The following is a 12,707-nucleotide window of genomic DNA, read 5'->3' on the forward strand; positions in this document are numbered from 1 at the left end:
AATATGCTCAAGTTCTATGACATAAAAATCAACTCCAAAGGATACAATCCCCTTTGCAGACCAACATGCTACAAAGTTATTAATTCAATAAATCTATCACCAGCCACTGCCCTCAATGCTGGGGATATACAGATGGAAAACAAAATCTCAATCCTTTAGGAGCTCACAGTTTAAAAAAATGGAAAGTGAAGAAAAATATCACAGATATTATTTGGAAATTCTTTGTGGAATTTTGCATGGCAGGTGCCAAACAAATAATTGCAAATAAATATGTCTAGCAAAATCAATTAGAAAAAGTGCCCAAAGCAATTAGAACCCAGAGTGTGCCACCAAATGTGTTAAAATTTGTTACCACTGGCCCTGTTCATCCTAAAATGGCTCTTATGTCCTCTATAGTGTCTGCCTGTGTTCCTAGTAACTGTCTAAAAGGCAAAATGTCAGGAGAGGGGATAGCTTCACACTCCGTCTCAGTACAAACTGATACTTGGCACCATCAGATAAATTGTCATAATGGCTTATGTGGTTCATGCAACAGAATTCTAGATGTCTCTAGTGTGCAGCGGTGGCTTACAGTGCTCTCCACTGAGTTTGACACACTCATGCTATTAGCAAACACACATGCAAAAGATAACCCCTGTGTTGCCTTGTACTGTCATTTTAGCTTTTTCTCATATTTTGGAGCTTGGCACAGACTTTCACAACAAAATCACATATGAAACTCATTGCCATGTAAAGTCGATATGCTCTCACCTCAGAACATCTCTTTTAGCCCAGGTTCATAATGCTCTCTTCCTATGAACACAAGGAGAAACAGACAAGAAAACAGAGAAATAATTTTTGAAGGATCACTGATCAGGACCCAGTGGAGGGTTGTTGGCACACTGACTGCCTATTCTCCATTCCAAGATTAGATCTAATTCTATAAATATCACAGTTTGGAGCCTAATCTTTAAATGACATCCCATTTTCCATGCAATAGTGTTCTTAATTATCCCTCCAAAGCCAGTGATTTGGAAGATGTTGGTTTCCATGAGACTTGGACATGAGCGAGTCTTAGTTTTCTTGGAGGATTATGTGCTTTCTGTGCATCTGCTGGTGATAGTTCACTAGCCAGGCTCTTTTGGCTTCAAGGAACAGAGTAATCTCCTCTGGACTCAGGGAAAGCCGGGCTTTTCACAGGACACAATAGAGATGCAAATATTGCCTTAAGCAGAAGAAGGTCCAGAGGCTGGTGCCTATGCTGGCTCACCCTCACTTCTTAGCCCTCACCAGCTTCCTCCATCCAATCAGAGCCTTTTGTGACATCTGCCAAACTGTCACCTCAGCACTCAACAATTCCCATTCCCAGCAGAGTTAATTAATTAGGCCCAAGTGGACTTTTAACATCCTCTGTCCCTGGTCAGCCTGTGAATATCGGTTTACCTTGTGTCAGACGCACCACTAGAGACCTGGGGGATTGGGTGGCCAGCTGAGACCCTGAGCCAGGCATTGTGGATGACACTTAGAGGCCTGCCTTGCCCCATAGAAACAGAAGTAAAATCCCATGATATGGGAACAAAGAAATATCTAGGAATTAGGTATAATGTCTGAAGTAGAGAAAGAATATGACTAGAGAAATAAATGTAGCTGAAAGGAAACGAGCACAGATAGTTTATGGACAGTGTAGGCATTTTAGATGCACGATGTCACCACTGCAATACGAGTGTCATTGCCTCCTCTTCATTTGTAGCAGCTGCGATTCAGGACATTGATTGCATCACTATGTGACTCAAAATCACAGAGCCAATAATTGGTGGAGTCAGGATTTGAACCCATATGTACTTGATGCCAAAATTCTTTCAACTATAAAACATGAAAGATAAAGAGCTAACTATTAGCATCACTCTACTCTATCTGCTAAAAATGATAAAATAGAACAATTACCTTGCAGACCTCTGGTTATGACTGGACTTTGCCCAGATTAGCATGCATGAGCAATGACCCAGAGGTGACTTGGTGGCACTATAAAATCACTAATAATAAATCCCCAGGTGATAGCTAATGTGCACACTTATTTGGAAAAGGACCAGACTCTTAAAATAATTTATTTTAATCTACCATATAAGTGATTCCTTCAGTATCAACAAAAGTCAGTCTAGTAACCAACTGAACCAGTTTGCTATTTAACTCCTCTCTAAGATCTTTCAAGCTGAGCCAAAAAAAAAAAAAAAAAGTTTTGACTCAATTGCTTTTTGTGTCAAGTGTTCTCACTACCTTACCTCATTATAACACAAATATCAGTTTAATTAATTCATGAAACACAGACCTAATCCTTAAAGATCTCAAAACAATTAATTAATTCATGAAACACAGACCTAATCCTTAAAGATCTCAAAACAAAATGAATCTAAAATGTAGCCAAATGCCCAGTTTAGATCTTCTAATGCACATTGTAACAGAACAGGTAATATTTCTTGGGTACAGATGGGAAGAGACACTACTGTTGATAATATTTAAAATGAGAACATTAATAACTAACATTGTCAAATCAAGATGTAATCCCATTTATTGGTCAAATGCCTTTGGAAGATTAAAAAAAGCAAAAGCAAATTCAAAATCTTCTTTAAAATAGATCTCAGTCCTTTAGCATAAAAACAGATAACACTTCATATTTTTGACTCCTGCAGGGGGAAGCCACTCCAAGACCCAGGATGTAGAAGGGTTGGGGTCTGGGCAGGCAGTGAAGGACAAGCATCTTCCTGTGCCCAGGGGATGTTACCCTGGGACAGAATCTCATCCTAAATTCCTGGGAACTCAGACCTGGTTCCAGATGTGAGGAGAAATTTAGAAGATGTAGCCAGAGACATCTGGGTCCTAGAGAAGGTCTTGAGCCAGGACAGCAGGTCTGAGTCAGAGCCCAAAGTCAGGGTAGCCTAGAGCCAGCTGTTTCAAGGCAGGCTTTTGGGCAGAGAAGCCATACAACCTGTTAGGGTGGCCGTTATGATCATTCCTCTAAGTAAGTTTTTATTTCAGAAAAGTTTTAGATTTACAGAACCATTGTGCAGATAGTACAGGAGTCCTGTTGGCCCCACACCATGTCCCCTCTAATTAACATCTTACATTGGCACGGTACAATTGTCATAATCCATGGGTCAACGTGGGTACGCCAGTATTTCCTGAAGCCCCTACTTAACTCAGGTTTTTGGTTCTAGGATCCTTCCTATGTACATATTACATTTAGTTACTACGTCTCCTTAGGTATCTCTGGGCTGCAACCATCTCTTAGGCTTTCGCTGCTTTTGACGACAGTTTTAAGGAGTAATGGTCCAGGCATGTTGTAGAAAGTTCAGTGCCGGGGTTTGTCTGGTGTTTTTCTCATGGCTGGAGTTGTGGGTTTGGGGAGGAAGACCACAGAGGTGAAGTGCCCTCTTGGCTCACCCTAGCAAGGGCGCTCATCACTGTTGGTATTGGCCTGGACTCCTGCCTGATGAAGTTTGCGGGTTTCTCCATGATAGTGACTCTTGCCCCCTTTCAATACTGAACTCTTGAGGAAGAAACCACAAAGCTTTGTGCAGCCTACATTTAAGGAGTGGGAAGTGAGATGCCACCCCCTCGCCATGGCATCTACCAAGCCATTTGGAATTCTTGAACAGGGGAGCTTTGTAATTTTTTTAATTATCATCTATTGTATGGAGAGTTTTGTGTCCCGAATAAGCAGTCAATCTGATTTAGTGCTTTTTAAAATTCAAGGGGCCAGGTGAGGTGGCACACGCCTTTAATACCAGTGACTCGGGAGGCTGAGGCAGGAAGATCACAAGTTCAAGTCTGGCCTGGGCAATTTAGCGAGATCCTGTCTTAAAGTAAAAAATAAAAAGGGTTGGGGATATAGCTCAATGGTAGAGCTATATCTGGGTTTTATTCCCAGTACTGCAAAAAAATAATAAAATAAAATAAGCCACGAATCCAGAGATAACCAGGGTGGACTGTTTTCCTGTGGTTTTTGAGTACAGGACTTATAATTCAAACCCAGACATAGCTATACAATTGGGGATTAGATGTCAATGGACGGAAACTGGTATTTATCAAGCATTTTAGAGGGTAGCAATTATATCAAAATCTTGGGTGTTTCACACATTTTGATGGTTGGTTTCTATTGAAGTTTCTCAGTTTATTTATTTTTAGTTATGACAATATGAACATAGTCTTTGCCAGAATTAATACTTCAAGAGAAATGAATGTACAAGACTACTCTTTTTTTTTCTTTTGGCAGGGAGAAGGTAATAAATCACCTTTTAAAAGATTTATAGGTCTAACAGGGCATGGTGGCACGCACCTGTAATCCCAGCAGCAGGGGAAGCTGAGACAGGAGGATCACAAGTTCAAAGCCAGCCTCAGCAAAAGCGAGGCATTAAGCAAGAGAGTGAGCCTGTCTCTAAATAAAATACAAAATAGGACTGGGGATGTGGCTCACTGTTTAGGTGTCCCTGAGTTCAATCCCTGGTACGTATAAAAAGATTTATAGGTTTGTAGTCTGTATCATCCCAGCTTCCTCTATATTTGATACCTGAGCCTATTGTTAATGAAACAAAAAAAATTTCTATGTCTCTCATTACACAATTCTATTGCCATTTTATTCAATGTGAATTTGCATGTAAAAGTTTGCTAGCTTATCTATGTCTGAGTAAATTTCAGTTTTTGCACTTGTGATGATATATGTCCATTTTCTTAAAGTATGTTGAAGCTGAGTTAAATCGCAAAGTTCTCTCTGCAAATTTCCTGATTAGTGAGAGCAGGCACTTCAGGTGGGAGCACAGCTCTGCAGATTCCCCCCTCAGAGCTGGGATAGACCCAGGGAGAGAGACTTAGGGTGTGTGATAGAAAGGCCCTGTGTGAGAAACAAGAAAGCAGAACCAGAGGCGAGGAGAGGTCAATAGAGTTCAGCCTGTAGGTCAAGTGTGCATCAAGGTCATAAGAAGCAAAACCAAGGCCAAGACCATCAAGAGAAACAGGATGCAAAACAATCTATAGTCAAGCAATCTCAGTGGACCTGGGTTGGAAGCTCCTGCCACTTCTTTTGGGCCTCATCTATTCCCTTGGGGGGCCCTGAACTTGACTGAGATGGCAGGTGAAAGAGGTACCCTGTGCTGAGTTAAGAACAACCTTTCCCTCTGACAATCCTGAGCCCCTACCAATTGTACCAGCAGGCCTCCCTCAAGAATAAGAATTCTTGGGGTATAACTGGCATCCTAGACATCAGAGAAACCTTAAGAAAGACTTAAGAGAAGGTTGACAAAGTCTGCTGGCCATTTTCCAGTCCTGGATTGTAAAATCAACACAGCTGAATTTTACAACAAATACTCTCATTCTTTCGCTCTCTGCCATCTCTGGGGACTAACCTTTGATATTTCAGACTTGGCTGGAAATTAGTTAATTGCTAGTCCTACTCACATTACTTGGAACAAAAAAGCATTTTGGAAATAATGCTTGAATATTCCTCCAGGACAACACGTAGAACTGTGGGGCTTTGAAGCCGTGGTCAGTGCAGTTCCACGAGGCTCTGAGCTGACTGGTCTCCAGGAGGCTCAACGGCAAGCTCACGCTTCTGAAAACAGCCTATACTAATATCCAGTCATGGTCACAAAGGAGGCAGAAGACGACAAGTACGTGAATATGTATTTGGAAACTCTCAGGTAGGCTAAAGGGCAAGTCTAAGCTTCAGTTTAATATACTTAAGTGTCCCAATAAAAATTTGAATCCAGGCTAACAGTGACATATAACAAACCATGGCTTTCAGTCCAAACTAGGATTTGCTGTACGTGTGATGTCAAGCTGTCATGCAGATTTTTAACACAGCGCCTATTATGGGTCATAAAGGCAGGTATTTCTACTTAGCATATTAAGTAGGCTTTCGAAATAAATAAGGCATAGTGGGTAATACAGAAGTCAACATCACATGAATCTGTAAGAATCCTCATGTGTCACTTAGGCTGATTCTCCTGGCTGCCACATCATGAAGAAGCCTGGCCCTTGGAGACCCTCAGGCTCATTGTCAACACCTGTATCTGTGAAGGAGTGGGAGGCGCCACCAAGGCAAGACTTTCAATTCAAGGGAGACAAGATCCAACAAGGCAAACTTTCCTACCTAAAAATAATATGAGAAGTTGGGGAATAGGGCAATGAAAATCCCCTCCTCTTCCCCATTCTAAGGTAGGGAGACTGAAAGACTTTCACAATCAGTTTAGGGATGTTGTTTTCCTAGGCTGTGATTCATCCCGACCCTGTGGGGAAGACGTGTAGCAGCAGGAAGCACCGAAGAGCCGCAGCACAGGGACTGGATGGGGTGGCGTGTAAAGCAGTTCCAGCAGCTTATTGAAGTGCTGATGGCTTCTTGTAGTGGTTAGAATCATGGTCCCAAGTCAGGGGAAAGGATTGGTGCACAATTAATCTGGTAACTGAAGTCACTTGGCTTTCTGCTAGTTGGGTAGGACGGCCTAGTGTGAAGAGGAAGATGAGGCTTGGCTTTCAAGACTACAAAGCCAAGAATTAATGAATTGGGCTGGGCATGGTGGCACCTTTATTCCCAGAGGCTTCGGTGGTTGAGACAGGAGGATTCAAAGCCGGCGTGGGCAACCTTGAGGAGCTAAGCAACTTAGTGAGACCCTGTCTCTAAATAAAATATGAAATAGGGCTGGGTAGGTGGCTCAGTAATCAATTTCCCCTGAATTCAATCCCTCACACACACACAAAACAAAACAACAACAACAACAACAAAGAGTTAATGAAATGGAAAATAAATATTATACACCCCTGTCTTTTAATCACAGGATATTTGGGATATTACTAAGGGACATTATTAAGGGACAAGGAATCCAGAAAAGGCTCAGCAGGATGTCAAGGGAATAAGAAACTGCATCACAGAAAGAATGATCAAAAGAGGAGTGTTTGTTTTCCTTAAAACCAGAAACCATGAAGCCAGAGGGCAACGTGTTGGGGGTAAGTAGATGTGGGGGAGGATGGTGCAATTACTGTTTTCAAATATCTGAAAGCACATTTGGAAAAGCCTTGCCCTGTCCTTTAGAGGCCGGCTTTCGGACAAGCAGCATGAAGCTGCAGCGCGGCAGAGATGCTCCCTCAGCTTCCCGTTTACTGCTCTGCCTTCCCAGCGCTTGCAGCAGACAGGACCATACGACCAGCTCTAGGCAATGATCTATGAGTGGAAAGGAGGGTGGCACTTCTGGACAGGGCATGGAAGAAATGTGGCCTGCTTATTACTGCAGCACAGCCAATCATATCCTGACTGATTCATAAATTACATGGAAAGAGATCTTGAGACCAAAAACATTCAAAGTTCTAGAACTGTTCAACCAGGCTGTTTACTATTTTTGTCGCCTTAATCTAGAAGTGGCCGATGAGAGGCTAAATTTGGAATACGTTATAGAAATTCCTGACCTAAGAGAGTAGATTTTACTGCCTCCAGGGGAAAAGGCAGTTTAGGAGCTTACCTTTATGCATAAAAATAAATAACTTTTAAAACAGCTAAAATTTAGAAATCATGAGTTATAAACTTTACAATTACATATGTGGAGTCAGATTACTTTCATAGCAAATAATTTTCTAAATTTAAAAGAAAGAAAAAAATTGATAAATTTGACTACATATATTGTGAAAACTTTATAGGTCACATAATGCCATTATAAAACCAAAATGTAATTACGACATATGACAAAAGACATCAATATTCTTACCGCATGATTGGTTTGATCAAGTAACTTAGAAAAATGCAAGATTCCAACAGATAAATTGACAGATTTGAAGAAAATCTGTGCCAATGATAAACTATAATGAGTAAACATCACCTATAAACCATTTCTATCACCATGGCGTTGACACACAGCGGGGCTGCCTGCAGCCGTGAATACAGGTCATGGTCCCCGGGAGCCTTCACATGGCCCAAATGATCCCTTTCCCACTGCTGCAGTGGACATGGCACTGCCACCCAGCGTCCTCTTTCCAGAGGGGCATTTCTAACATATATTTCTAATATATAGTTGAAGCTTACAATTCCGGTTCCAGGGGTTTGTGTTGAAGAATCCAAAGACACATAATGAGTTTTATTCAAGGCACATTTATAGGATAGAAAATTGATACAAATACCCAACAATCAGAGAATAGCAAATGATTTATATCGAACAGGGAAAGAAATACTGTGGGGTCATCAAAAGCCATATTTGGGTTTATTCCTAATGATTCAAAGGTGCTCCATGAAGTAATAATGCCAAGTTAAGAAGGAAAATATAGCCGGTAGTGATGGTGCATGCTTGTAATCCTGGCTCTGAAGGCTGAGGCAGAAGGATCACAAGTTCAAAGCCAGCCTCAGCAACTTAATGAGACCCTAAGCAACTTAGCAAGACCCTGTCTCAAAATAAAAAAAAACAAAAAAGGGTCTGAGGGGCTTGGGCTTTAGCTCAGTGGTAGAGTGCCTTCTTCGCATGTGTGGGGCACTGGGTTTGATCCTTGGCACCCCAAGAAATAAATAAATAGAGATCTTTGTGTCCAATTACAACTAAAAAAATATTTTTATAAAAAGGTTCTGAGGATGTGGATCTGTGATTGAATGCTTCTAGATTTGTCCCTGGCACCAAGAAGAAGGCAATGCATATATACACATAGATGCATACATAATTTGCGTGTGTATAACAGTGTAAAAGCACAAATATATCCCCCAAAATAGTGACAGGCAATGTTGTTTGTATTAAAATTCTCTGTTCATTTCTGAGTTTTCAAATTTTCTTCAAGAAAAATATATTGCATTAATAATCAGAAAAAAATACTTAAATGAAATTGGTGATACTCAGTGCAGAAGGGAGAGTAAGAAAGAGTCTCTCAGTTATTTGGGTGTGTATGCTCATACAGACTTCTTCAAAAGCATCCAGGTGCCATGAGCAAGTACTTAAAATGCCCAGGACTCCCTTTGACTTCTACCACATCCAGCTAGCATTCCTGAATCCTGACTTTCTCGTGACAGCTAACAAGCTATTATGGATGCTAGTTATAATAGTGAAATTTGGGGAATTTAAGATGTCCAGTAGAAGAGGAATAATTAATAAACTATTGTATAACCTAGGATATAATGCAGTCTTGTCACTAAAAATAATGTTTACAAACAACTTTCAGTGACCTAATGATACAATATTAAGCTTATAAAAAAGGGTTCACACACCCACAAATATTTAAACATAATAGGGTCCCAAATATGTAAGGACAAATAGAAAAAAAACACCTTTGGGTGGTGGGATTCTGGGCAAGTTTAGTCAGTTCCTACATAGTTCTATGATAAATAAAAAAATTCAAGAGGTTGTAATGTAAACAAATAAACAAACAAACCCACCCAAACTCCCACTGCCATTACTGTGCTTTTAACACTAGTTTTCATATTGGTGAGAGAAAGAACAGACTGTTGGCTGACTGAGATCCCCTCCACGGGGTAGAAGGAGGTTTGTGACTCAGACCCCAGGGGCTGACTCACCAGTGGCAGGAGACAGAAGTTCCATCCCGTTTCACCCCTGGCTTTCTGGACACCATCTCCTCGACTCTCCCATCACACAGCACTCTTCTCAGCCTGCCATGCTGGTTCCTCAACATCCCTGGGTGTCGGGGCTCTGCAGGGCTCTGCCCTTGGGCTCCTGCCGTGGCTACCCACTTTTGAGATGACTGCACCCCCTTTCATGGGCTCAAAGCCCCCACACTGGTGTGTCTTCATCACCGTCTCCAGCGCAGCTGGGCCTGGGCTCCCTCCCCACTCCCTGGTGCATGGGGCACCTCCACGTGGACACCAAGTAGGCAGACCTGATTTCAGCTACACCCGGCATGTCAATCAGACAAGCAGAGCCAGGGAAAATGCCGTCTACTTACCATCCTCTCCTTCTGTTACACACAGCTTCATTCTTCCAATTGCTTGAGTTGAAAACTTGAAAGTCCTCATTAACACGGCTGTTTTTCTCAAGTTGCATGTCCAGCATATTAGCAAACTCTTCCAACTGCAAGATCAATCCGGAGTCAGATCTCCTCTGCATACCCCCACTGCCACAGCCCTGGCCTCAGTGGCCTAGTCTTTCAGCTGGATCCTCCATAGGGGCTGCCCTCCTGGCTCTCCTTGCCTCCCTGGGGCTATTTGACTCTCGGCCAGATGGTTCTGATAAAGGTAAATCAGCAGGTACCACCTCTCTCTTCAAATTCCTCAGTGCTTCCCAGCTCACTCTGTAAAACCAAAGTCTACAAGGCCCAGAAAGACAGTGGGACCGGCCCCTGTGCTCTCTCTGACCCCCTCACCAACACTCTCTGCCGTTCTCACTGAGCTCCAGCCACTGTGGTCTCCTTGTCATGCTTCAAGTGTCCAGGCACCGTCCTGCCTCAGGGCCTTTGCATTGGTTGTGCCTTAGTGCAACACTGCAGCGATCCACAAGGCTTGCTGCAGTGTCCGCCTGAAGGTCACCTCGTGCAGTTTCCCTGTTTAAAGTAGTCCCCACATCCGAGGCCCCTCACCCTGCTCTAATTTTCTGTAACCTGGCACGTTGCCTGTTACTATTTGCTTACTGTCTTTTCTCTCTCCCTGAGAATGTGTGCTACGTGAGGACCCAAGTAGTGCTGCATTTTCACGTCTAAAAAGTGCCTGACATGTAATGCACATATATTTATTGCATAAATAAATGAAGGCTATGAATGGCAAAAAGAACACTTACCTGAGCGCAAAACATCTGGGGCCACCAATAAGTCGTTTGGAATCTGGGACCAAGAGTATTTGCAGGTGCTTGGTCTGTTCACAGGACAAGTAAAGACAATGGTATAAAAGCAAGACTCCAAAACATCCACAGCACCAGATGAATGCAAAACTGGAGGCCTGTCAAGCTACAAGGATGTCAGAAAAGGGTGTGGTGGGTGAGGGGCTTCCAGGAGGAAATGGGTGTTTTGTTAGCTTATTCGTTTGCCTTAGATGTCTTTAGTCATCGGGACAGCCAGGAAAAGCTTTCGACTATTCCCTTTACATAGTCATCTTTGTGTGGGCCAGGCACTTTATATACATCCCCCCGGCCTCCCAACCCTACCATGGTGCACATTTTACCAGGCACAAACTGAGCATGGTCAAGTGCTCTGGCTAAGGCCTCCCTCAGGGCTCCCCGTCTAGCATCTTCCATGCCTCTCAAAGGTCAGTCTAGTCAGCGTTCTTCCTGACTTGTAAAGAATGTCCCATTGGTTATTTATAAATGCTAGGGCTTTTTTTAAAAAATGCACACATTGATAGATTTTACCTTTATATAGTTTTAAACTATATGGAAGATTAAAATTTGATTCTATTAAGATTACACATGAAAAATACCAAATTCATTCATTCAATCAATATTTAAAGCCCCACTCTGCACTGTACTAAGTTAGGAGAGAGAGAGAGAGAGAGAGAGAGAGAGAGAGAGAGAGAGAGAGAACACATTTACCAGAGGAGCAAACAATTGTGCCTATATTCTGTTCATGAGCAAACAATTGTACTTATAATCTGTTCATGAGGACAACTAACGTCTGGGGTAAGCAGATTCATTGCAATGGGTCAGAAGGTGTTGGGGGCCAAAAATAAAGCAGGGAAAGGGGAGGAGGAGAGTGGGGCTGCAGTTGTTAAATGGGTGGTCAAGCAGGCCTCCCTGAGAAGGTGAGCACTGCCAGAAGGAGAGAAGGGAATGAAGGGCCAGATGGGCACCTGGGGAACGTTCCGGCTAAGGGGTTCAGGTGGCCGCCTGAGACAGGAGTTGCCTGATGTGTGTATGCATACTGAAGTATCCTGTTGCACACTATAAATATGTAAAATTACTATATCAATCAAAATAATATTCTTTTTCAGAAGGAGTGATTGTGGGGACTCTGGATTTTACTCAGGGTGCACTGGGAGGCGTTGGAGTGTTTGAAGTAGAGGAGGGAAGTTTTTAAATGTCCTTATGTTTTGGAAGGCTGACTATGGCTGCTGCATTAAGAGCAAGTGTGGAACTAGGGAGGCAACGAGGAGACCGTACTAGCAATCCTATGCAGAGACAGCGACGGCTTGGCTCAGCCGCGAGGAGCAGCTCTTCTGGTGTAATAGTACCCAGGGTCAACAAATAGGCCAGTCAGGAGGCTGCCTGTAAAACACACTTCTCTCTTTTAAAGGGTGTGACAAACTCCTTCAACCAACCATCTCACCTAGCATGATTTGATTTACAGAAACTTGATCTGCCAACATCATTTTTGAATGTTTTCTTTATAAGCAAGTTATGCCCCTCATCATTATCGAATAGCATAAAAGAGTGTTTCAAGCTTGTTTTAAGTCTAGCAAGAAGAATGCATACTTTCTTTTCTAGTTAAATTGTCAACAGTGAAATGTCCTTAGGAAGTCACAATGAACGGAACTATGGAAAAAAAAAATGAATCAACGTTTCCTGCCAGAGTTAAAGTCAGGCCTCCATGAGGAAAGGAACTACTGTGTGTTGAATGTCTCAAGAGCTCAAAGAATTTGCCCTCAAAGATGTTTTCCACAAAGAAGACTCTGAGCTCACATTCTTTTTGTGGGGGTATAATGATGCTTTGCAAAAAGGGAAAATCATTTAGAGGCAGAATCAATGCAAGGCTTTTTAGGGACAGATTGATGTTGGCAACCAGACAGAGTCCTGAGCACACACTGAGCTGCTGTGTGGGGAAACCCAGGCGACAGC

General features: G+C 42.5%; 1 protein-coding gene across 4 annotated transcripts in view; it reads right to left on the minus strand.

The window, feature by feature from the left end:
• Map3k4 (mitogen-activated protein kinase kinase kinase 4) overlaps positions 1-10,748 on the minus strand; it is a 132,087-nt gene extending 121,339 nt beyond the window's left edge. For all 4 annotated transcript variants that reach the window (XM_058580953.1, XM_058580951.1, XM_058580952.1 and 1 more), the window contains exons 1-2: positions 10,719-10,748; positions 9,892-10,016 (exon numbers count right to left, since the gene is read on the minus strand). In XM_058580953.1, coding sequence (XP_058436936.1) covers positions 9,892-10,016; positions 10,719-10,733 — 140 coding nt within the window. In that variant the 5' untranslated portion in view covers positions 10,734-10,748. The remainder of the gene's footprint in view (positions 1-9,891; positions 10,017-10,718) is intronic.
• Positions 10,749-12,707: the final 1,959 nt, after the last annotated feature.

Source organism: Marmota monax, unplaced genomic scaffold, assembly GCF_021218885.2.
Source record: "Marmota monax isolate L192 unplaced genomic scaffold, Marmota_monax_Labrador192_F-V1.1 WCK01_AAM20220418_F8-fsc00083, whole genome shotgun sequence".
Classification (NCBI taxonomy): domain Eukaryota; kingdom Metazoa; phylum Chordata; class Mammalia; order Rodentia; family Sciuridae; genus Marmota; species Marmota monax.